Raw genomic sequence first — 25,743 nt, 5'->3', positions numbered from 1 at the left:
ATTACGCGTGATGGAGCCTGGCTTTTCTGGGGATGGCTGAACATCTGCCTGCCCACAGGAAGTGCTGAATGAATTCCTTGTTTTGTTTCGCTTGTGTGCGCGGCTTTTGCTTTACCTGTTAAACTGCCTTCATCTCAACCCATGAGTTTTCTCACTTTTACTCTTATTCTCTCCCCCATCCCAAGGCGGGGGTACTGAGTGAGTGTCTGCGTGGTGCTCAGTTGCTGGCCAGGGTTAAACCACAACTACCTATTGTGCTCAAACTTAATAATCATATTTTCTATAAAATTACTGTCAATGATTCTGTCTTCTTAATCTTTCTCTTTTGGCCTCAATTCTTTGACTGTCTTAATACTCTTCTATGACTACCTTCCTACCTGCTTTTACCAGGCCACAGTTTAGCAAGAAAATGCACATTTAAGAAACTCTACTGAACTCTCTTGCAAATTAAGCTGGCAGTGAGAACCCAGATAACCGTGCAGTACAATAAACCATTCCCAAGCACATTTAACATACAGACCATTTGGTCATAGGCCAAACATTTACGAGGTTTGAGAAGTCTCCTTTTCATGAATAAACATGAAAATTGCAGTGACAAACCACTGCTGAGCCCGCTGGCACATGTAAATCCGTGCAGTCCAACAAGTCTTTTAGAAGACACCAGCTGCAACTGAATTCTGTGTAGGACCTCCCATGCTCCCGAGCAAAGCTCAATGCAAAGCCAGAGATGCCCCAAGCCCCAGCACCACAGGGGACTTCAGCTGTGACACATCTGTGTCCTAGGCACCAGGTGCCCAAGAGAATGGCCAGCTCTGAACAGCTGCCTGAGCCACCAGCATGGTGCATGGAGAGAGGGGTGTTGGAAGGGATCCACAGCAGGCAGGGTGCAGAGCAAGGTTCCAACTGGTACTCTCCATAGGAGGTGCTGAGGAAGGCAACATAACTTCCTGATGCTTCTTCCCAGGGCAACAGTGCCAAGACAAAACCTCCCACCAAACCTAAAATCTTACTCTTACATGTTGGATGGTCAGTTATACGGTCAACCTTTTAAAAAAATGAGGCAGCCCCAGACTGACCACCTGTTCTCCTCCATGACTGCTGCACAACTCACATGGGAAGGGGAGACAGGGGCTCCAACCTCTCTCCAAGAAGTGTCTATTAAACATCTGCCTTGAGGCCAACTTAGAGCTCCCATTGAAGATGAGTATCATCAACACCCCCAGCAGGTAAGCCCTTGTCCCTTAGGTGCAATAAGCTCCACATAAGGCACTTTACATCAGTCTAACCCCACAATTGCTAAACAGCTGTGCCAAAGTGTCAGGTTTGGTGTCCCCCATACCACAGTGATCCTATCAGAAGTTCTCTGGAATTTCTTCTCTCACCTACGCAGCTAGGTAAGGATAGTAATCCAAATACTTCCCCCAGTCGCCCACGCTCAAGGCTGGCAGGATGGGAAGTTGTTTTCCTGAATTGTGGCTATTGGACAAACTGCTGGCAGTGTGTTAAAAGTGAGAGGGGCAGCTCTGCAGTGACGACAACAGGCAGGGTGAAAATCCCTCAGCTCATGCCTGTGGGCTCCAAGTAAAAGCATTATCAGGCCAATGAAGATGTCCTTAGAAACGGCTGGTTGTCACCTCCTGACGGATGTCTTCTGTAACCATCTTGCAGAAAATTTCATCTTTCCCAAGGCAGAGGCGGTGCACACATGCCAACACCCCTCAGTACTATCTGCTCCAGTCTCAGCATCTCAGGATCCCACTTTCCTAACATCAAGCCATAGCTTCTTGCAAAATACAAGCTAGTGTCATACACGGTTACACAAAAACTCCAGGTGTTGGAAACAGCCCATCGACACTTTCTGGAAACTGTCACACCCTCGAGCAATTCCTGCTGGGGTAGCACCTCCACGTGGGCAGGTTTTGATTATGGTAGAAGCTTCCCAGAAGGGTGGATCAGACCCAGTTCCAGAGCATTCCTGGATAACTGGTGTTGGGACAAAGTCAGTCTGATGGCAAAGATGGCTTATCACAGAATCACAGACTGGCTGAGGTTGGAAGGGACCTCTGCATGTCATCTTGTTTAACTCCCCCTGCTCACGCAGGGCCACCTAAAGCTGGTTGCCAAAGACCATGTCCAGATGGCTTCTGAATATCTCCAAACAGGAGACTCCATCCTGGGCAACCTGTGCCGGTGCTTGGTTACTCTCACAGTAAACAAGTGTTTCCTGATGTTCAGAGGGAACCTCCGGTGTTCCATTTTTGCCCATTGCCTCTGCTTCTGTCACTGAGCACCAGTGAGAAGAGTCTGGCTCTGTCCTCCTTGCACCATCCCTTCAGGTATTTATGAAATGTCCCCTGTGAGCTTCTCCCAGCTGAACAGTCCCACCTCTCTCAGCCTTCCTCATAGGAGAGACTCTCCAGCGCCCTAATCATCTTAGTGGACCTTTGCTGGAGTCTTCCCTGTTGGACTTTCTCTTGTACAGGGAAGCTCAGAACTGGACCCAGCACTGCAGGTCTGGCCTCACCAGTGCTGAGTAGGGGGAGAAGGGTCACCTCCTTCAACCTGCTGCCGATACTCCTAGTGCAGCCCAGGATGCAATTCACCTTCTTTACAGGACATGCTGCTGGCTCATGTTCAGCTTGGTGTCTACCAGGACACCCAGGTCCTGCTTTTCAGTTGGGTGGCCCTCAGCATGTACTGGTACAAGGGGCTGTTCCTCCCCAGGTGCAGGACTTTGTACTTCCCCTTGTTGAACTTCATGATGTTCCTGTCCATTTGTCCAGCCTGTTGAGGTCCCTCTGGATGGCAGCATGACCCTCTGGTATATCAGTCACTCCTCCCACTTTGGTGTCATCTGCAGACTTGCTGGGGGTACACTCTGCCCCACCATCCAGAGCATTAACAAAGATGTTAAACAGGACTGGACACAGTGTTGACCCCTGGGGCACACTGCTGGTCAGTGGCCTCCAGGTAGGCTTTGGACTGCTGACCACCATCCTCTGGGCCCAGACATTCAGGCAGTTTTCAGCCCAGCTCACCGCCTGCTCATCCAGCCCCTACATCAACAGCTTCTCTATGGGGATCTCACGGGAGGCCGTGTCAACGGCCTTGGCAATGCCCAGGTAGACAATACCCACTGCTCCTGCCTGGTCTACCAGGCCAGTCACGTCACCACAGCACTTTATGCAGGTGGTCAAGCATCGTTACCCCACGTGCCGTGATACTCAAAGCTCAGCATGTGCCATGTAGCTGCAAAGCCATTGAAGACTCACCGGGGGCAGAGGTCTTTCGGCAAGACATGGGTTTCTGAAACACACATTTCACTGCCCGTAACTGGCTGTCCTGGTGGATTGTCGGTTGGGTTTTCCCAGCTGACAGGGTCTGATTTGTCATGTGAACAGCTCCGTTTACTCCTTGCAGCTCCTTGCTTGAGCCCTTTCTCTCGGCAAGGCGGAGCATGGCCTTCCACAGGCCTCTGCCTCTGCTGGCTTTAGCTCCTGGCATCCGACCGTCCCGGAGCAGAGGAGCTCAGCAGCCGCCAGCCCCCCATGCAGTGCGTTGTCAGCCTGGAGGTGTTCCTTAGGCCTGTTCACAGATGGCACCGGGCACATCCTTGGCCTCATCCCAGGAGGCTGCTGTCACCCTGGCCGATGTTCAGTGCTGGTCCTTCTCTCCGTGCCGGGGTCCCAGCACTGCCCTTCCCACACCCACTGCTGCCCCCCGCCCGCTCCCGTCCCGGCCGCCCGCAGCCCCTGCAGCGCGGGGGGCAGCGCCAGGGCAGCCCAGGGCGCCGCAGCGGCTCCCCGGCGCAGCACGGCTGTGCGGCCCCGCAGCAGGGACGCGGGGACCGCGGGGGGAGGGGGGGGGGGAGGGAGGGGGCGCCCCCTGCCCCAGGAGGCGCCTGTGGGTGAGTGGGCGCGGGGTGTGTGCAGGGGTGCGTGTGTGAGCACAGGTGTGCTGCGGGGGTGACTGCACGTGTGTGCGTGTGTCGGGGTGTGTGTGCAGGGGTGTGCGTGCGTGCGCGCGCGCGCACAGGTCGCTGTGCAGGGTGTGCGCGTGTGCAGGGGTGTGTGTATGCACGGGCGCGCGTGGAGGCGGGTGCGCGTGCAGAGGTGCGCGTGTGCACATGTACGCACGCTGGGGGCTGTTTGTGTCTGGGTGCGCGCGCAGGCGGGTGCCTAGCTCTCCGGGCGCGCGGCGCGCGCGGGTGTACGTGCGGAATCTGTGAGCGCTGCGGTGCGCGCGCAGAGGAGTGGGCGCGCACGCATGAACGTGCCACGGCGCGCGCGCGTACGCGTGTGGGCGTGGCCGCACGCCTCCCCCGGTGTCGGCGCCGCCCATGGGCGTGGCGTGGCGTGGCGTGGCAGGCCATGGCGCGGGTGCTGGTGGTGGGCGCGGGGCTGACGGGCGGCGCCTGCGCGGCGCTGCTGCGGGGGGCGGCGCTGGGCCGCATCGCCGTCTGGGACAAGGCGCGCGGCGCAGGTGGGCCCGGCACGCGGAGGGGGGTGTGGCGCGTGGCGTGGCGTGGCGGTTTCTGACTGGCTGTCGCGCAGGGGGCCGTATGAGCACGAGCCGCAGCGCGCGGGACGCCGCATGCACCGCTGACCTGGGCGCGCAGTACATCACCCTCGAGACGGAGCGCGCGGGGCCGCGCCGCAGGTGAGCCCCGCCCCGCCCCACCCCGCCCCGCCTGAGGGAGCCCGCGCCCCGCCGCCTGGACGAGGGTCGTCGTGCTGCGGGCGGGCCCTGCCCCAGCCCTCCCGCCGCCTCCCGCCGCCCCCTGCCTTCGCTCTTCCCGCCCTTCTCAGCTGCGTCAGGTGGAAAGCGGGGTGGGGTTTGGCGGGGGCGAAGCAGGTGGTGGGGTGTGGGGTCGGGCAGGTTTGGTGGTCAGGCGGCCTGCCCAGCCCAGCCCTGCCCTGCCCAGGCCAGCCCACTGGTGTCGTGGCTTGACGGTTTTCACCCGCGGGGCAAATCTGCCCGCAGTAGGAAATGCAGGCAGGTGTGGCCCCGCTGCTTCAGTCCACAGAGATCTTTGCTTTCAAGAGCTAACATACCTCAGAGTCACTTAAACACTGTGCAGGTGTCAGGAAATCTAGGTATGAAAGAAGAAGTGTGAGGTGTCGTGTCGCTGTGGGGACATGGAGTCTCTGGCAGTGGTGCCTGGCTTTGAGGATGGGGAGGATTGTGTTGGTGGGGCCAGCTTGGGCTTGCTGGGTACACGGGGCGGTTCACTGTAGGCTGGGCAGGGGGATGGTGATGTAAAGATGCAAAATTTGTGTGGAAATCAGGGAAAAGGTGTGCTTCAGGCACCTGCATCCAGCCGCTAGAATATTCCTGTGCTCTGTGGTGATGGTGCAGTTTCTACTGATACTCAGAGCTTTAAGTAATTGTTGTATATGGCCCTGCCACAGTTTAGTCCTGAAACCTTCAGGCTAAACTGCTAATGGTTTCTATTACAGGCACAGTAGGTAGCCTTGGTCTCGTGTCAAAGGCCAGCCCCTAGTAAAATAGCAAGGTAGTTAGTAATTTTGTAGCTGTGGCTCCTGTTTGTGCATAGCCTGGCTTGAAACACAGGTTGCGTGAGGTCATTAAAAACTTCTCTAAATTTGAAAGTTAGGCTGGTCTTGTAATTGTGAAAAATAGCTACCACTGCTGTTGGTTTCCATGCAGTGTATTTTCATCTCTGTGTTGTTTGCTCCCTTTAAGCTTCTATGATGAACTTCTATCTCACGGCATCTTGAAACCGCTGACTGCACCGGTTGAAGGAATGGTGGTGAAAGAAGGCTCGTGCAATTACATGGCACCACAGGGTATCTCCTCAGTTGTCAAGTATTATTTAAAACAGTCAGGTAAATTCTTTGTATGAAATGAAATGGTTTAATGATTGTGCTTTTGATGGCATTCTTGAACTGTCAAATTTAAATTTCCAATGAGAATGTTCAAGTTCCTTGTTTGTTTATTTATGTCTTGGAAGTAGCTTAGATGGATAAACATGTCTGCGAGCTCTATAAATTTCCAATTCCTGCAGGTGCTTAGCTGACTTCAGCTGCACTGCTGGCATATAAAAGTCTCTATGCAAATACAATGTCTGTAGAATCGGGGGCCAAGCTTACATTTACACCATTGGCTTTAGCATATGGAAGTTGGACCTAACACAGTTAGGACAGAGATATGTTAGTGGGAGTGAGACCGTGGTTGAGGTTTGACTTGCAGCTTGAATGAAGTTAGTGTTTGGATGGTTTTTCATGTGTGTACTGAGCAACTGGGAACATAGCGGTGAGCTACATCCTGTATTTTGTAGAAATGAGTGCTTATGCAGTTTGTGTGCCTGCTGTCTTGAAAGTCCTTTAGAAAAGACTGAAAGAGAAGATCATCTGCTAGTTCTAACTGTGTAACTACTGCATTAGGTATAATGTGGCAGAACCACTTGCATGGTTTAGTGACTAAGTTAACTCTATTTTGAAAAATGTTAGCTTTATGAGCAGTCAAGCTTTGATCCTTTCATGTGAATTTTTTGGGCCTTCTTTTTAATTAGCTGGTTTTTTAGACCCTAATCTTGCAAATAATTAACTGCATTCCTGTCTTCTGATATATGAGAGATGCTAATCAGGGAAGTGCTCTCTTTTTTGGCTCCTGGGGGTGTGCTCACCCTGTGCCGCCTCCTGTGCTTGTCAGATTTCACTCTGAATTGGTTCACCTCACTAAAGCCACTAGTAAACTAACCTGTCAAAGAGAGCAGCTGGTAGTTTTCCATCTGTTTACTGAGCTGAATCATGTTAGAGAGGAGTCAGATGAATATCAGGGTCTCTAGTACAGGGAAGTGAAGGGATCTTTTCAGCTAATGGGGATCCCCTCTTTTAATGTCGTATGTTGGCTTTAAATTGATTCAGCGTAATTTGTGAAACTTTGCCCTAAGACTGTCTGTGTGCTTTGTTGTTTGCAAGTCATCTAGTTACTAAGGGAAACTACTCTGCATTTTCTTTGTGAAGTTTGCTGTTACATGTATTTAACTTCTTTTTCCAAACAGGTGCAGACGTCTTCTATGAACAGCTTGTAACTTGCATCTCTCTCCGAGATGGGAAATGGGAAGTCTCCAGGAAAATGGGACCGCCAGAACAATTTGATATAGTTATTCTCACAATACCTGTTCCACAAATTCTTCAGCTGCAAGGAGACATTGTAAACAGTAAGTTCATACCTCAGAATCACAGGTGTCTAGCCTAAAATGGCAATTGAGTGTCTTGTATAGCAAAGAAACACTCAATAGTCCGAGCTGTCTGTTAACTTCCACTAGAATAGGGTGAATCTGAAAATGATAGGAGATGGATAATTTTGAGATTGTATGTGTGGTGCATGAGTGGTAATACCTTGGTAGCAAAAATATCTAAATAGATGAGTCAGTTTTTAATCTGATCTTTAATTTTTTGCTGACTTCTAAAACTAAGACTTTTCTTTCTGTATCTTGAAAATAGTTATTGAATCAGACAGGCACCTCAGCTGGTCTGCATGTGGTTGTTTCCTTATGGCTAGCTCTTTGTTGACATGTTATGCTCATTTTCAGTGTTGCCTTTGGTATGTCTGCAGTAGGAATGACCCAGAGAGTAAGACCTGAATAACAGCTGTGCTGTGGGGAAAATCCCTAGGGTGTTTGAGCCTAAAATCAAATGAAATGCAGGGCAGGAGAAAGCCCAGCTCAGAACTCTTTGGTCGCTAGTTTATAAGATGAAAGCCTCTCAGACCCTCCAGCTTGTTTGCTGTTTCTGGCTGCCCCCTGGGTGTTGTATTCCCCAAATATGAGTAAATCTGAATTATCCTTTGGTGATTGATTAGAGTGAATGTGTTGACAGTGCCGTGGAGGCTTAAGAAGAGCTGGGTGCTGAGAAGTGTAAATTCAGGTCTAGACAAGTTTACTAGCTTAGGTGCATTGTCTCAGATGTGAGGCTTCCAGAGCCAGCTTTTCTCTGAAGTCAGGCTGATGAATCCTGCTCACCCATGCTAGCTCTGCGCACAGTCAGTGTCCGTCTACAGTGTGCTCCCAGCAGTGTTGTTTCTGGGTGGACTGGTTAGCTGAGGTGCTGCAGCCTGTGAGCAGATTTGGTGTATTTGCCATGAGATCTGATTGTTCCTTTCAGAACAGGCACTGTGAGGATTTACAGGGCAGAGATCCTGATGTAGCTCTGCAGGGCTGATGCTGAGCATAAGCCAGGAAGCCCAGCCAGGCCTATGCTGACCCTGGAACCATTAGAAGTGCACTGGGCTGTGGATTTATCACCTCAGCTGCAGTGTTGTGCCAAAGACGTGCTGGGTCTGGCTAATAACCTCTCTTTGAACTCGGCATGCTGGCAGCAGCACAGGGACATCCACGTGGCTCGAGTCAATTCTGGTCAGACAGGGCTTGTTGCCTGTCTCCTGCCAGCTCCTGAAGTAGACACTCTAAAATTTGAGGGTTTTCTGCTCTCTGGTTTGTAGAAAAGCCATCAGAGCTTGAAAGATGGAGAGCTGATGTTAAAGCTTGGTCCCTTGTGCTCCGCTGTGTGTTGGATTTTAATGTGCTTGAATACTTGAGTGTGATTTGGAAGCTGTCTGTTAAAAGATACTGGAGCAATAGATGGAAGTGGTTAGAGTGAGCTGCCAGGGTCTTTCTGAAGTTGCTTCATAGTAACCAGGACCTGTATGAAGAGGACAGGGGCAGTGGGAGAAAAGGATAGATGGCAGCAGCACAGCATCTTATGGTAGCGAAGGGTAAGTTGATGTCTGATCACAGTAAAGAAGAGAAATATTTTCATTACAGCCTCTTATTGTAAGCTTTATGCCTAAATAGGTAAATATTGTGTAAGAACAGCACTTCTCTGCTATTTGGTTTTTTACAAGGTCTCTCATTTCCCTGTCCTTTTACCATGGAAAGTAATGGTAATCCCACTGAATTTTCTTGGTTAGCGTGTGTGCCCTTTCACTTCATACTCTGAATTGTATGAGCAGGGTAAATTAATAGATACCCTTTACATAATTGTATCTTTTCTTTTTAATAGTCATGTGTACTGTTCTGCTATATAGAGATACAATAAACATTAAAAACATTGACTAGCCACTAACTGAAGCGCAGCTTTGCAAGCATTAGAAAGTAAGAGGAGAGTGATGTATGACAGCTACGATGTGTTGGGCCATTCCCCTGTCTGCAAGGAGAGACATCATCTCTATTTTTGTTAGGTTTGTTATGACGGTGTAACATGGGATATTGCTCAAAGATGTGTGCAGTCATGGCTGACTGTCAAGCTCCTTCCGTTCAGTTAGCTCAGCTCACAGCGGATAGGAAACCTCAACAGCCCAAACTGTACAGGCACTTAGGGACAGGTGTAGCGAGGTGGCTGTTTGATTGTTCAGTGCTGTTATTACTCGGGTAAATGACTACTAGGGTGGGTCTGGCCCATCCTGTCCTTTCTAATGATCGTCAACAGTAAATGTCCTGGGAACAGAAGAAAAGTAGAGGTAGTGTGTAGTACTGTTTCCTCAGAGTCTTCCCGGGGTTTCTCTAGTACATCTCAAGGCCTTTCTCAATGAGGGTTGATGCCTTTATGAATTGTTTTTCTTGAGGTAATTAAATTCTTTCACATCCAAAAAGTGGGAAGGTCCCCTTCAGAAATTTTGTTAAGGTAAGCATTTAATATTACTTGGTCTTGAAATGCTGCAATTGTCAGATGCTTTCCACAACATCCTTTCCTTAAATCTTCTGTGTAACTTTTATTACAGGATTAACTTTTATCTGAGGGAACCTAGCAAGTTTTGTCTTCTCCCCTTCTCCACATTTCTGTTCCTTTCTCTCCTGTACCCTGTGTGAGGCTTGCTTCCAGATTTCCAACCAATTGTTAATTCTTCATCTCAGACAACAGCGCTGACCCCACATACCCACAAGTCCCTTAGGAGTCCCTTAGCATTGGAGCTACTGGCTTCTTTACTACTGTTTCTTTAGAAGTGAGGGGAAAATAGGGGAGGATAATGTAAGGAAGATGTTTCAGAACCTGAACAGGGTATAGATTTCAGATCCTTTTTTGACTTAACAGAGACTTAGGTACATCACTATTTCTAAATCTCAACCTCGTATTGATGACATGTCAAAGAGCTGAGGTTTTCTGACAGAGAACAGGAATTTCCTGTATCACATCTCTCTTGGGATTTAAGATGCAATTTCTTGTTAAGCGTAAGGTAGTTAACTGTGGACAGCTGCTGAAAGGAATAGTTGTCCTCTCCGCTCTGACAACATCCTACCTTTACCTCCTCTGTCAGCACTAGTGAGTGGGTACCATGGTGGGAGTCAGAACTGCTCCGTGTTTTAACCCAAAACTGACTCTGATGGTGCAAATGGATATGATAGTTTTCACTCGGCTGTGCAAGCTGAGCTGACTTGTTGAGCTGCCTGGTTGCTAGTAGTTAGCCTGTGCATGTGTTGAGGCTGCTTCCTTAGCTGTAAAGCAGTTCAATCATCTGTGTGCTCCGGTCTTCCAAATCCAGGGACAATATTTGGTGATTCTAATGAAAACAGATTTGTGCATTCCTGGTATACAATCTACCAATTCCAGCTGCTCCTGGAAGGGGAGGTTCCTGCTGCTTATTGCGAACTTGCCGCTTGCTGTCACTCAGGGTGGAAGGAATCATTTTGCTGCTGTGCTTGTGCTGCAGCTTAAGTGAGGGATATGCAGAGCTGGAGGAAGGGAGACATTTCTCCTTCCAGCAACAGCAGCCTGTGTGGCCAGCTCAAAGGTCACGTGCAGCTACTCTGAGCCTACAGGCAAGGGGCTTAAAGTGAGGTGGGGGCAGGATTTAGGAGTACAGCTACCTTAATTGCTGATCTTGAAAGCCTTTATTATTTAGAAGACAGACACTGAAGCTAAATGGAAGATGTGGCTTGGTGCCTTGTGGTAATATTAATCTTAGCTGCTGTTGTGATTTGTGCTGAGCAGTGTCAGTGGAGTGAGCTTTGGCCATTTCCCCAACAGCCCTGTTTTTGAGTGTAACTGGCACATTTACTTGTGTGTTCACTGCACGCCCTCCTTTGTTTCAGGTTATCATCCCTACTTTGACAGCTTCTTAATTAGCAAGTTTAAAGATCTTCCATATCCTCAATAATTTTCCTCTGCTTTTCCTATTTGAGGTTTCTCTCTGAGATGCCTTTTCATGTCAGTTTTGCTGCATACTGGAGATTGAACTGCTAACTGTAGACTTGTGCCAGGTTCCATTTTAACCACTTAGGTATAATTGGATCTATCAGCTCAAAGCCAAATGAAGTTTTAAATGGATTTTGATGAGGGATTGTTGGCATTAATGTGGAGATAAAGGCTGTAAAATAAATGAAGGTGCAGAGAGATGGCTGTGTGGAATAGGTGATGCTTTGATCCACTAGTAAGCATTGGAATTAGCCTTTGATATTTGTGTGTAAAAGAACCTGAGCTGGAGAGTTCAAATGACTAGCCAGAAGTGGTAACTCACCCCTTGCAGGAGTTCACCATTCTTGTTTGAGCCTTGAGACTGACCCTGTCACATGGATGCTTTCCCCTTGCTTGAGAATATTTAACTGTCTGAATATTGTATTTTTAAGCAGTGGTCTCGTAGATGATGGCTGTAAACATGCAGTATGTTTCTTAAGTGACAAAACAGTCTGGACGCTGATGCCCATGTTTTCAGAGACATCTCCTGAAATTCAGGCTCCTCTGTTTGTAATTAGGTGCTTCAACAAAAGTGTGTTGTGAGTTCCTCTTCATTGTAGAACTGGTGTGTGCGTGTGTGCCTACACTAGGCTACGTGAATAGGCAGCACCTGGCAGTCGAGTTACCTTAATGTGGGCACCTTTGGGTCCAGCGGCCGGTCTGCTCTTTGATTTGCAAATGTTAACTTGTATCTTTATTGTGATGTCTTCAGGACATCTTTATTTAGACGCCTTTAATATTGTTTTGCAGAAAGCGAATGGGATGAGTCTTACCGAATTGAAACAGACCGAAATTTTACCTTCGGTGAGATTACTTAGTAATCTTCTTGGGTTTGTGTTCTGGCTTCAAGAGTGAAGACTGCGGACAAGGGAAATTCTAGCCTGCTTGAGGGAGGTCTTCTTTTGCCTCCCAAGTTTTTTGAAAATAAGTTAAATGTATTTGCATGATATTCAGAGAATTAAGATTTTGAAATAATGACCCTCCCAAATCTTATGTTCAATGTTCTGATTTTAATACCTAAAGCTCTGCAGACTAAAGCTTTTGTTAGGCTGATATATTAGTTTGTGTCTTTTTCCTGTTGTTTAGCCTTTTAGATGAGCCTGAATTATTATGTCATTGTGAAACTGTGTACATTTAAGAGGAGATAGAATTAAGTGGCCTTTGGCAACCTAGAATTACCATTTCAAATGGACTGCATGAGAAATGACTGTTCCAGAATTACTTCTCTTATGAGTGTAAAGCCAAACTTAGATTAATGGAAAAGTTTTTTTTTTATTTTAATATATATCTACACACACATAAATATATGTGTGTGTAGATATATATAAAGTATTTTGTTCTATTTACTTGCATTCTTTTGTTTGTATTCTTTGACTGTTGCCAGTATTTATCAATTCTTAACTGAGAAGCAGCTTGTCTGTGGCCAGTCTTTTTAGAATTATTCATCTTTATTCATCTTCATTTTCAGCCTTTCTTCATTCCGTCTACAGCTATCATCCCTAGACTTACCAGTTGCATATTTAGCAGTAGCAGAGACAGAAGTAGCAATAATGCTGTTCGAAGTTACAGACATTGAAATCTCTTAAACCAGTAAAGTTGTTCAATTGGTAGTCTGTGAAACAGGCATTCTTAGGGCTCTTTGATACTGGTGTCTGATGAAGTGTCCTGGTTTAACCCTGACCAGCAACCATGCAGCCACTTGCTTGCTCCTTGCCACCTGGAGAGGTGGGGAGGAGAATTGGAAAGGAACGTAAAACTCCAGGGTTGAGATAAGAACAATTTAATAATTTAAACAGAATAAAAAGGCAAGAACAACAATAACAATAACTAATAATAATAACAACAACAACAGTTATAATGGAAAGGTGGGGAAAAGAATAAAATCCAAAGGAAAAGGGAGGAAGGAAACCAAGTGGTGCAGAGTACAGCTGTTCACCACCTGCTGACCGATGCCCAGCCAGTCTCCCAGCAATGCTCCTCCTGTTCAGCTAACCCCTCAAGTTTATACCCCAAGCACGATGTCCCATGGTATGGAATATCCCTTTGGCTGGTTCAGGTCAGCTGTCCTGGCTGTGTCCCTTCCCAGTCTCTTGTGCCCCTCCAGCCCTCTGGCTGGCAAGGCCCAAGAAACCAAAAAGTCTTCGACTTAGTATAAACATTACCCAGCAACAACTAAAAACATCAGTGCGTTATCAACACTGACTGTTCTCACATCAGAGCTAAAACACAGCACTGTACTAGCTACTAAGAAGAAAGTTAACTCCACCCCAGCTGAAGCAGGACACGAAGTTACTCTTCACTAATTTGATGTGGTCGGTTTCCATTCAGAAACTGCATGTGTTCTGTGTTTACTTAAGTCACAGTAGAATTACCAGACACAATCAAAAGATAAAAGTCTTTTTGCAATGCCTTCATTTTTCACATCTTTTCCTTTCTTTACATAACATGCAGTATGTGAAGAATTAGTAACTTACTGTTTTTGAAACATCTGAGTGCTAGTACTGTGTTGAGGCAGAAGGGGAAAAGCTACTTGCAATGTGTTTGAAACAACAATAGGTGGCAGCAATCAAATGATGTTTAGGACTTTCAGCTTGAATAACTAAATTAAATTTAGTGCACTTATTTGTCTTTGGGCTATACATATTTGGGTAGTAAAAATTGTGGTTATGCAGAAGGTAAGAGGAAAACGAATAGATGTGCCTGAGTTTGTAGTATAAATTTGGTGTCAGAAAAGGAATACATTTGCTTAAAAGCAGGATCCTTGCTAATGAAGGGACTAGATTTTGCAAATGTTCATCATCTGATAGTATTTCAGACATGCTGGACTGTTACATTACCTCCCGATACTAGAAAAATCCTAGATTTATATACCAGATCCAATGTGATCACTAAGAAGTATAATCCTTTTCTGTGCGTTTTCATATCAGATTGATTTTTATCGGTTCTGTTTTTATTAAGACATTTGGCAGCATGGCAATTAAGATTGCAAGAATTTGCAGTAGTTTTTATCTGTCTGTTCAGAATGTTTTCATTAAGTTGCTTTACTTGGAATCTAAAATTACAATTCCGCATGTTTAATCTGCTAATAAAACGGAATGGCTTGGCTTTTGTTTCAAGCCTGACCTATTTTTTTTTCCATCTGTGTGAATGTCCCACATGTTTTAAATAATAGAAGCTGATGCAAAGATACAAGTAAAATAGGACTGTATTTACACAGGGAGGCTTTATAATGTGAATTAGGAAAGCACAACTCTGATAATTTTTCATGAGTCCCAAGTTCCTGCTGAGTGAATGTGTTTATTTTTGGGTAGTACGATGATAAACTCTGGATTTCGTAGTTCCAGTTCCAAGCAATCTTAGCAGGGCTTATCCAGGCTTTGAGTTTGGTCTCATTACCTAACATATCTAAAATGTCTAGTATAAACATGTACACTGATTTGTTAGCTACTTATCAGACCTTAGGTGCTGGGGTCACACAGTGCAAATATTTGTGCTTTCTGGAAATACAAGTAGTTACTAGTTTTGCATGAGACTAGCTGTTGATATTAATGTGATCCTTTAAAAATCTGTTGCTCATTTGACATGGAAGCATCCTAATACTGACTGAGGTTGTGATGGAGGAAGGATCTGAGTTGGTAGAATTGGGCAGTACACTCTGATAGAAGTGCAAGAGGCCATTGTCTGCATTATCAGTGCTGCAGCAGAAAACACAGGGCATCTTACTCTGTAGTGAAACCTTCTGTCCTTGCCTGTGGGAGATCTGTTAGCTTGATGCAGCCAGACAGAATACAGCTTTACGTAGCTGTAACCTAACAGTTATGATGAGCTGTTCTCTGTTTTGCTTCTGGCTGTGAATTTCACCTGTGATTCAGTGAATGGAACACTGTCCCTACCTCCCACTGCTGGTATCAGCTCTACCTTTTACTTTCCACTGCAGCATTTTGTATCCTCCCGCGAGTTGATCTGACTCACCAATCCAGCAAGGAGACATATATATCTCTACATATATATATAGATATAAAATGTAAGTATGAAGTTGTTTTTGCTTTCTCAAGGAGTGAGATTAGGTTGTGGAATGGTCTGACCAAGCATGAGAAAGCAGGCAGAAAAGAGAGGGTGGGACTACACCTCTGGGAGCAGAGGAGGGTCTAAGGAGGAGCAACCCACAGTCTGTTCGGCTGCCCCTGAAGTCGCTACATCAGCCTTTAAATCAAGCAAAGTTGTTACGTGTTCTCTGTCTTCTGCAGCTCAGGTATAGTCTTCCTTCTTAGGGAATACTTCTCAAAACAAGGCTGCTGAAGCTGGAATATGCATATTAGGAAAAGAAAAAAAAAAAACCCCAACCAGAGTAGGCAGTGTGTATTCTTAAGCGTGTATTTGACTTAGCCTATTTTTAGGTGTTCCTTTATATCTAGAGTACTTATAATGGACTTGTTCTGCAGTTATTAGCTGGACATGTTGAAAGCCTATCAAAAGTCAAATAGACTGCCACACTGATTCCAGTGACCCTCTTTGTCTGAGAAGTGTGAGGATTAAATCCAGTGTGTGTGAGCGTGTAATGTTTGAAAAGGAGAATGGAACAGAATATTAGATCAAGGGCTACTTTGCATTTTATTGTCAACACTACCTGCTTTTGGTTGAAAGCTGAAATTTTGATTTACAGATCCCAGAGTTAAAACAGAAGAAAAAAAACGAGGGGAAAGTATACTGCCTTTTGTCTTCAGACTTGGAGGGAATAGGACAGCTGCTTCCCACTCCAGGGGAACCTGTGTTAGATCCTTTGGCAAGACCAGGATGACAGCTCTTAAACAGAAACCCTGCAGAGGGGGGTATCAGTCTGTCACAGCATCTTTTTTTAGGGCCTGGTAATCTTGCAGAAACATTTCTTCCAGCAGTCCCTATTATTTGTTCTGTCCTACCTCCAGCAAGTCAGTTGTATCAGCATAACTGTCTGTGGGACCACAATAACACAGTCCCCCTATCCCTCTTCCCCTGCCAAAAGGCGTGTGAGTTATTTTTAGCAGGATCAGTGATGTGATCTTTAGTTCACCGTGTGGCCCACAGACTTACTGGCACACTATGCACTTTCAGCAAGGGTAGGAGAGCAGTACAGGGTCTGTGCAAGTGATTGAGCCGTATGAGCAAAGAAATGCTCATGAATCTGTGGTTTGAATTCTAAGTTTAGGTTTCCTGTTTAGTCCCAGGAGAGATTCAGAGCACCTGCATGTTAAACTGGCAGCACATTGTGCTGATTTAGCTAAACTGGTTTGGAAAAGAAGTTACTTTTGATACATAAGGCAGTGCTGCCTTTTTGTGTTGACACATGTTAATTCAGCCTGTTCTGGCTATCTGTAATTACTATAACCTGGACATGCTTCTCTTCCTGTCCTTGCTGCCTTTGCTGGTTGGCAGAGTGCTTCAATACCAGGGGACTTGATCACAGAACTTTAATGCTTTTTTAGCCTCTCTGTGTCATTCTAGTAGTAGTAGTGTATCTCAAAATAGAGAATGGGACCACAGGAATATTAGATCAGCTAAACATGAGCCCATGTGCGTAAGTGTATGTTAGATATTTTTTTTTCTAAATAATAAAGGTGATGGTATTTGAACAGAGGACATAGTTGGAACAGAGCAAATAAATGCTCTAAAATTTGTTTATCTCAACAATAAACACAGATACCTCTCAGTTTTTCCCAACAGCAGACAGTCTTTGGTATAGTTGCAGGGACTGTGTAGATAGAGAGATCTTTCCAAAACTGCTCTTTGCCATGAGCCTAAAGGAAAAAAAAAAAGTTCGCTGCCAAAAAATGTGATCAAACTGAGCAATTCTGAAACTTCTTTATTTGTGTCTCGTGGGATGTACGTTTAATGAGCTGATGGCTTCTGTGTTGTAAGAAGCTTGAATGAGTTCTACTAAGAACTTACTCTTTAGTAAGTCTAGTTAAGGCATTTATATCACACTTGACTTTTTATATCCTGAATCTAAAATGGGTTTTGTGGTTAATTTTGGGAAACAATGATAATGTACATCTAACTTCTCTCTTTGAGTAAAATCCTTTTTTGTTTGAAGTTTTGCTCTGGGGTATTTTGGGGGGGATGGGGGGAAACACATTTAGAAAACCTCTCCCTGCTTTCCTGTTACCACACCTGCTCAGCAAACTTGGGAGAGAAATGTGCAAAGGTGACCATAGGCTGATTTTGACTTTATAGCCTTCATTTTGATGTGAAATCTACAACTCAAACTGTTGCTTTTATAGAGTTGAAAAACTTTAAAAAGTCTGGTGCAGGTTTGCAGGCAGTCTTAACATTTAATTGGTTTGGGATTATTTTTTTTTAATTAGTGCTGCAATCAAATAGGCAGACAGAAGTCTTCACTGGAACACATATTTTTAATGCTTTGTGCATTTTAATATATTCTCATAGTTTAGGCAGTGCCTCTAGACTGGATGGATTTTTGTGAATTTCTAGGGGTTTTTTTAATAGTTGCCGGCCACTCACACCACAGTAATTGAAACTGTTCTTTACAAAGATTATCTTTACCTCACATGGATACGTCTGCAAACTTTTAAAAGTTTTAAAAGTTATTTTTGCAGTCCACACCTGGATTAGAGCAGGAAAAGAAATAATATTAATTTTAAACTTAATGAGATTTTGGCTCCATTGAGTCAAACATAAAATTTGCATTAAGCTTGCAGTCAGCTTTTCACACTTGGCATTATAATTTCCAAGAATGTATGGTATGCTCTTGTATTAAAAAACCCTCAGGAATAACTTACACTCAGACACTTCTTGTAAAAATTAACTTCTCTTCCTTTTCTTGAGCCATCAGGAGAGACTATAGAGATGGTAGAGATTTTTACTTTGCAGAAGTGTTGCAATACTCATTGTCAGTCTTAAAGGTGTCAGATGGCTCATCTCACTGATGTGGCTGAAAACTAATACTAGGGGGAAAAATCCCACAACTAAAAAGGTTTGTGTTGGTCTGGTTTAGTCTGTGGCTGTGTGGGCTCTAATGCTGAGCAAACCTGAGAGATGTGAACCCCCTCTCAATACAGAAATTTGCAGTCGAGTCAGTTGCAGCTGACTGAGACTTCGGATAGAGGCATGTTTTCTCTGTCCCCTCTCTTTCTCCCTGTTCTCTGTTCCTTACCAGATCAAAACCTGGGTCAGTTCCTTACTCCCCTTCCCTGCATGGCCAGCAGTCAGCTGTGTAAACCCAAGTGAAATTAGGTTTAGGGATGTAGTAGTGGAAAAGACCAGACTGCACTGGCAGTGGTTTACATTGTCAGAGAAGCGGAGAACAGTGGCCTTTTTCTTTTATAATTTCCATCCAGAATATTTTAATGTTCTGTTAGTATTTGAGCTGTATGGTGTTTTGGATTTACCTGTGTTGCCTTAGAAGCCTGCATTTACTGTTGGTTGCCTTCCTCTTCCTTAGGATTTGAATTCCCTGCTAAATCTGCCTTCCCAGAGATACTCAAAGCACTGTGCTGGTCTCCTGTAACTCTATTCCTTAAAAAAACTCAGCAAAGCCCTGAAACTCATTTCTCACCTCATTTCGAGACAGAATCTGGCTTGTATAACCCATTGTTTCAGAAGTAACTGATAACACAGCTTTCTTCAGATATACCGTTATTTCCAGTATTATGTAGCATGAATTGGCATTAAGAGTCGGTTGATGTTGGTAGTATGTTTGACAGAATGAACTCTGTTCCAAGACTTGTAATCATAAGATGCACTCTGCTGTTCTGTTCCACATGAGTTTCCCAGGAGCTAGCAGATGACTGTGGGTGCTCACCTGACTTGTGCCTAGATCAGATGACTGAGAGCGGAGGCTGAAGCCTGTGCGGGTGAGCGTGCTGTTTCAAATAGCATGCCTGGGTGTAAGGTCTTGCATTTGTCTGTGTGGTGGTTTGACCCTGACTGAACACCGGGTGCCCACCAAAACTGCTCTTACCACTCCCCTCCTCTACCAGGCAGGGGAGAGAAAATAAAACAAAAGGCTCATGGGTCGAGATAAAGACAGGGAGATCACTCAGCAATTGCTGTCACAGGCAAAACAGACTTGATTTGAAGAAATTAGTTTAATTTATTACATTCAAATCAGAAGAAAATACCTTCCCCCAACCCCTTCCTTCCTTCTGGGCTTAACTTAATTTCCCATTTTCTACCTCCCCGCCCTGAGCAGCACAGAGGAATGGGGAGTGGGGGTTACGGTCAGTTCATCATATGTTTCTGCCACTCCTTCCTCCTCATACTCTTCCTCTGCTCCAGCGTGGGGTCCCTCCCAGAGGAGACAGTTCTCCATGAGCTTCTCCAATGTGATGCCATCCCATGGGCTGCAGCTCTTCACACACTGCTCCTGCGTGGGTCCCTTCCATGGGGTGAAAGGATCTTCAGGAACAGGCTGCTCCAGCCTTGGTCCCTGTGGGGTCACAAGTCCTGCCAGCAAACCTGCTCCAGTGCAGGCTTCCCATGGGCCACAGCCGCCTTCAGGCATCCTCCTGCTCTGGCATGAGGTCCTCCCTGGGCTGCCAGTGGGTATCTGTGGGTATCTGCTGCACTGTTAACCTCTGTGGGCTGCAGCGGGACAGCCTGCCTCACCATGGTCTTCACCATGGGCTGTCAGGGAATCTCTGCTCTGGCTCCTGGAGCATCTCCCTCCCTCCTTCTTCACTGACCTTGGTGTCTGCCGAGTTGTTGCTCTCACATAGTCTCATTCCTCTCTCTCGCTGGTGCAGATTCTGGCCCCCTCCCCTTTCTTAATATGCTATCCCAGAGGTGCTGCCACCATCGCTGATTAGCTTGGCCTCGGCCGTTGGCGGGTCCGTCTTAGAGCCGGCTGGCATTGGCTGTATTGGACATAGGGGACTTCTGGCATCTTCTCACAGAAGCCACCCCTGTAGCCCTCCACTACCAAAACGTTGCCATGCAAACCAGCTACAGTCATGTACCTTAATTGTTTGTTTGACAACCATAAATATTGTCTGAGCTTTGTAATAAGTCACGTGTGAAACTTTTGAAATATCTTTGGGTCTTGAGTCCATTTATCTGAATTTCTGTTTTCTTTAGCAACTGTTTTAGTATCTGCCATCGGTTCTTCATTTAGTGCCGTTTTGAGGGGTTGAGAATTTTTCAGATGTGGTTTGCAGAACAACTTATAATGCTTAACTTTTTTGTTAATTTATTTTTAAAATTAATATAATTTATAATGGCTGGACTACCTAATAAAAGTATGGCATTTTACTACATTCAACTTCAAACATCTCCTGCTTGCCTTAGAGGTATTTTGGGATTTGCTTTTGCACGTTATTTCATTGACCGAGTACTGAAATTTTAATCTTTGAAATGATGAGTTACCTCACTTCAGATGAGAAGTCCTCATGTACATAAACCGGGATGGAATGAAGATTTAAAACACTAGTTAGTGGCTTATTAGCAGTTGTCAGGTGAGTGATCATAAGTGTTTGGATCTCGCTGATCAGGATTTACGGTCAGGGATGATCAAGGTGGGCTTGAATATTGGTTATGTTTCAGGAAGCATCATGTGCGTAGTTGTTTTCCCATTCCACTGCTGTCGAACAGGATAAGCAGGCAGTCTCACAGTCCCAAAGCTTATTTAATTTAGGAAATGGAATAGGCTAGGTGAGAAATGAAGGTGTGATTGGTTGACTTTATTGACATAGTTGTTGAAGCGCCCTATGTTGCAGCAATGGACTCAGTTGCTACAAATTATTAAAAAAGTAAGTAATGTATTGCCTTGTTTAAAGGGATTAAAGCTATCCTTTCACTTGATTTATTCAAAAGAACAAGGGAAATGCAAATAAAGCTTTTCAGAGTCACTCCTGTTGCATCAGTAGCCTCCAAGTCTGTTCCCAAAAGTAATGCTTTAAAAATACAACTGGACTGAAATACAGCTGATTGGTGCCCTTCTGTAAAGACAGGTATGAGGGGTGCATGTATACTGCTACATAAAGAAGGATTTATTGACCTCTTCTTACTGGATTTATACTTTAGGGAGAACAAGGTAGCTGCCTATGGAATTTTGGGAAAGTGAATTTTATTAAATGAACTGTGTGGAGACAATAAGCAGTTTAAGTGTCTTGCAGACTGTTAAGTGGCTGCAGAACAAGAAAGTGGTATACAACTTTGTAAAGCATAAAAGAAATAGATTTGCTGGCTCTTTGCATATCCTTTTCTCACTGGCACAGTAAGAAGTGTATTTTGGAACACTGATCAAACCCCCTTTTATCTATTCTGAATTAAGGCATGCTTGTTGCAAAAGTAAGCTCAAAACAAACATCTGCATTTTATGATCTGTATTATGCTCAAAGACAACTTAGAAACAGGCAAAAATATTAATTTTGAAATGATAAGTTGTTTTCAAATAGCTGAACTACTTCTGGAATTTATGCCCAACTTGATTGAAAAGGTTGGTCATTTCTGTAAGATAAATTGTCCAAGCAAGAGCTTAAGTTTCTGCTCTGAAGAAAATACCATGTAATTCTTACTGAAACAAGGAAAGTTGCTTTAAGTTTGGATTTGGAATCTTTTTAATTTATCTGCAAAGGATCATTGGAAGAATTAAATACTGACTGAACTGAAATGCCTAGGGCCTCCATGTCCTTTCCCATACTTGCATTTCAGCCTATGTAATTTACCAAGTAAATCCTTGCTTAAACTTCAGAAATACAGATTGCTGGTAACTTTTAATATTTTGTATATTTTATATTCCTTTGCATTTACAGGAGATTATTATCTCTTCATGGTATGGTATGGAATCTTAAGCTTTTAACTTATGTTTGAGAGAGAGGGTGAGAATTTGTCTCCTTCAGGATATAAAAATTGACACTTCTTCATTTCTGTATTGTTAGCACTTTATAAGAGTGCTAGCACTTCCCAAACATTTTCATAAGGCATCACATAAGATACCTTTAGATTTGCGTCATGCTTGTGCTGCAGGATCCTGGCAAGGTTAGCATCTGTAAGGTTGGAAGAAGGTAGACTAGTAAATTGCATATCTGTGACACTGTCAAAATGCTTCTAGGAAGGCATTCTAGTCTTTATTTGTGTACTGCTTAAAATACTATGAAAGGTCATAATTTTGGCAAGCAAAAGAGATAGTACTTTTGAAATTTCAACTCAAAGTTTTTGCCTCTTCATTTTTTAGAAGTTTTTCTAGCTTTCTTCTCTCTGATGATAACAGTCACAATGCCATGTTTTCTACTTTAGATACTGTGGAAGAAGTAGAAACACCATCAGATATTTGGAAAATAATTGTAACACATAACTTTTTTTTTTTTTTTTAAACCCTTAGGAGGTAGCAAAATGCCGTAGTAATCCCATGGGGAAGAAGTCTTGAGGGTTCCTTGTGAGCAGCTTCAGTTTGAGATTCATTAGGGAAAAGGGTTAGCTTTCATGTCCTGTAGCTGCTCAAAAATGTTGTGGTAGCCTGGGGTTTTGAAACCGATCTAAGTGGGATTTTCAGGTAGCTTGCTGGCCTGAACTGGGGTTTATATAGACACCAGCTTTAAGGGTTTTGCTTTGTGTTTTTTAACCCCTCATAAGTTTTGGCAGTGATGCTGCGATGTGTGTGTTTATAAGCAATGAGATACATACTTGACTGGTTTCTTTTAAATTAATATTTATTCTTTTATGTTGCCTTTAGCCATAAACATTATCTCCCCAATTATTATTATTTTTTATGTCACCCTGGCAGTACTTGTATTTTACTGTAAAGTCAAATGTCAAGATACTAGGCATTATAACAATTTGTGGGATTTTGAGGTTCCATTTTCGGTGAATACCTGCATCTTCTTTTTCAATGGGATTTGCAAGGCAGATAAGGCTGGGCAGCATTTTATGAGATCAGTATTTCTGCCTTTTTTGTTTGTTTGTCAGATTTAGCTATTGGCGTCAATGGTCGCTATTGATAGTTGAAAAAGTCATAAACAATTTTCCAAGAAATGGTTTGGTGTGGCAGAAGGAGGGGAGAGTTTGGCTTTTGAATACAGCATTTGGTATGATGTACTAACGTCAAGGAAATTTAATTATTTTTTTTTTTTTATTCCATCTGGTATTTTTTGCATCCTCTGGTAGGTTGCCGCTGATCTGTCAATAACTTTCAAGGAACCAATTTTTTTTTCCTTACTGTGTTACATTTTAAGCATTAATATTTTATAGCAGTGTCTTACTTTCTTACAAGTAAAAGAAGAGGCAGGTTTTTAAGTTATGTACTTGGTTGCATGTCTAAGATTGTGTGCATGATATGCACACTCTTAATTTACAAAAGTTGGATAAGCTATGGCAGAGGCCATTTACAATCAGGTGGGTCTTTCTTAATTTATCTTTGATTTCAGAACACGTGCTATGCATACTTGGTTGCATGTCTAGATCCTTTGAAAAGTCTGAGATGAGAGACAGGATGCAAAATAATGTGTGATAAACCAAAAGAAATAAAACAGGTAAGATATCCAGAATGTGATACAGCTGAAGCCACGTGAAACAACATACTGATAGTGGATGAAGTGTCACAAATGTATGCAGCTTTAATATTTTTTTTTTAGCCATTTCATGCTCTTTTCTGTTAGTGGTTATTTTTAGGTATCTCTGAATACAAGGCAAGAAAGTTGCTTAAAAAACAAGAAAAACCTCCAATTATTAATGGAACAGTAGTCTAACAAAAAGTGTTGTCAGAACATAGATGTGCAAACTCCATGGTGTGAATGTGGTTTGTATGCCAGTGCTGTTTTCAGCTTTGAGGAAAGCTCAGCTTCTCTTAATCAGTATCTCAACCTGTGCAAATGGAGGTTAATGCTTACCACACAGATAAATACTGAGGAAGAATAGGAAGGTTCGATTAGGACTCAATTTTGAGACAAGAAAGCCTGTGTGCCACTATTTCACTCTCTAACTCTGCAAACAAGCTCAGTTATAGATGGTAAAGAACATGGAGAGGTAGCATAATGTTTAGTAAGATATACAGCATTTGCTAAATATATTTGTATTAATCTGCAGAAGCACTTTCCTCTATATAATGCTGTGACTGTTGGTTGTCAGACCCTATGAGGTGTTTTCTGCTATCCTCACAACATTTGAGTAACAAGGGTTTTTTTAGGCTTACTGATTTGCTTTCCCAGTGTTAATTTTTCCATTGTTACAGAACTGCAGCATTTAGGAAGTGTTGCTTTTGTTGTTAGCCCTTAATAGCAGGTGAGATACAAAAGGATAGGAGAAAAATACCATGATGGTAACACATATCAGCTTTATGTGTCTGCACGTTACCTAACATTAGCCAAGGAAAGAAAACTGCTCACAGAAGAGATCATTGCATAACTCAGAATTGGAAGTTTAAAAGATGTATATTACACTGGGAGAAGTTATGGCACTTCCCCTTTGGTATGTTTTAGATTGCTAAAAGAAGTTATGATACAAGAGAGAAATGAGGTAGTTTATCTTTGTTCACCACGTTCTGTGTTAATCTTCCTTTGTCACCAAAGCATGTATTTTAAAAGAAAATAAGGAAGGAAAAAGAAGAACATGGTTTCAGTGAAAGAAATTACTACCATGGCATGTCAGAGGCGTATTTTACAAAATGTTACAACGAATGAACAAAATGACTTGTTTGGTTTCGTAGCTTTTCTGAGGAGTGCTACACAGTGCATTAGTAAAGTTTTTAACTAGTAGGTCAAACTACAGAACTTTCTAACAAAATCTAGATTAAATCTTATTTGGTTATTTTTACTAGCATGGTAGATTGATGTTTTTTTCTCCCCATCATCATAAGGTATGTGCTCTGAAAATCATTGAAGTATTAGGCAGACACTAAACCACTGGACATATATCGCAGGTGCCAGTTAACACCAATTCACAACTGCTTCAAGTGAGAAAACGAGAGGAAACCAAGTCATATAGTTCTTGTTAAAATGAAGTGTCTTACGCATTCGCCCTGCAGAACTACTACAGAAATTATTCTGTTTTTTATCAGTTACTCCGCAAACCTTAATGTGTGTGTGTTTGCAGGTTCTCGCTCCTGCATTGAGCACTTCAACATGCAGCAAAAGGGGAGGCGAAAATCTCTTCTAAGAGCACATGGTTTTATTTATAACCTGTTTCACAACTGTGACATTCATAGACAGGGCTTACTTGTGTACACATTCCTACTCATTCACTCTGCAAGCAAACAAAAACTTCTGATATGTGCACTCACGTTTTTAAGAAAAACAGAAAAAATGCATGGAAGTAGGCTGAGCTTTATTTTATCGAACTGAGGATAAATATTACTTCACTAAGATAAAGAAAATTACCTTTTATGTAGTAGAAAAAACATATACTTTTTAACTGAAAGTATGCTGCTTTGCATGATAACAGGTAATTTCTGTATGTAGAATAATGCTGAATTTTCATCAGAAAAATCACTGATGATTGATACGGGAATGCTTGGAGAAGAAGGGAGAGTGACAGAAACTAGTCCAAACACAGATATTGTGGTGTGTGCATGAACAGAAAAATCTGTCCTTAAATGAACATGTTGCTTGCTTGTTTT

The 25,743-nt window shown here is 43.7% G+C and overlaps 1 protein-coding gene across 2 annotated transcripts in view; it reads left to right on the top strand.

Annotated features, from left to right (window-relative positions):
- The first annotated feature begins 4,350 nt into the window (after positions 1-4,350).
- RNLS (renalase, FAD dependent amine oxidase) overlaps positions 4,351-25,743 on the top strand; it is a 76,023-nt gene continuing 54,630 nt past the window's right edge. For both annotated transcript variants that reach the window (XM_037400675.1, XM_037400674.1), the window contains exons 1-4: positions 4,351-4,482; positions 4,554-4,659; positions 5,707-5,849; positions 7,028-7,186. In XM_037400675.1, coding sequence (XP_037256572.1) covers positions 4,371-4,482; positions 4,554-4,659; positions 5,707-5,849; positions 7,028-7,186 — 520 coding nt within the window. In that variant the 5' untranslated portion in view covers positions 4,351-4,370. The remainder of the gene's footprint in view (positions 4,483-4,553; positions 4,660-5,706; positions 5,850-7,027; positions 7,187-25,743) is intronic.

This window comes from Falco rusticolus, chromosome 9 (genome assembly GCF_015220075.1).
Source record: "Falco rusticolus isolate bFalRus1 chromosome 9, bFalRus1.pri, whole genome shotgun sequence".
NCBI lineage: Eukaryota > Metazoa > Chordata > Aves > Falconiformes > Falconidae > Falco > Falco rusticolus.
This window is presented reverse-complemented; position numbering and strand designations above follow the sequence as displayed.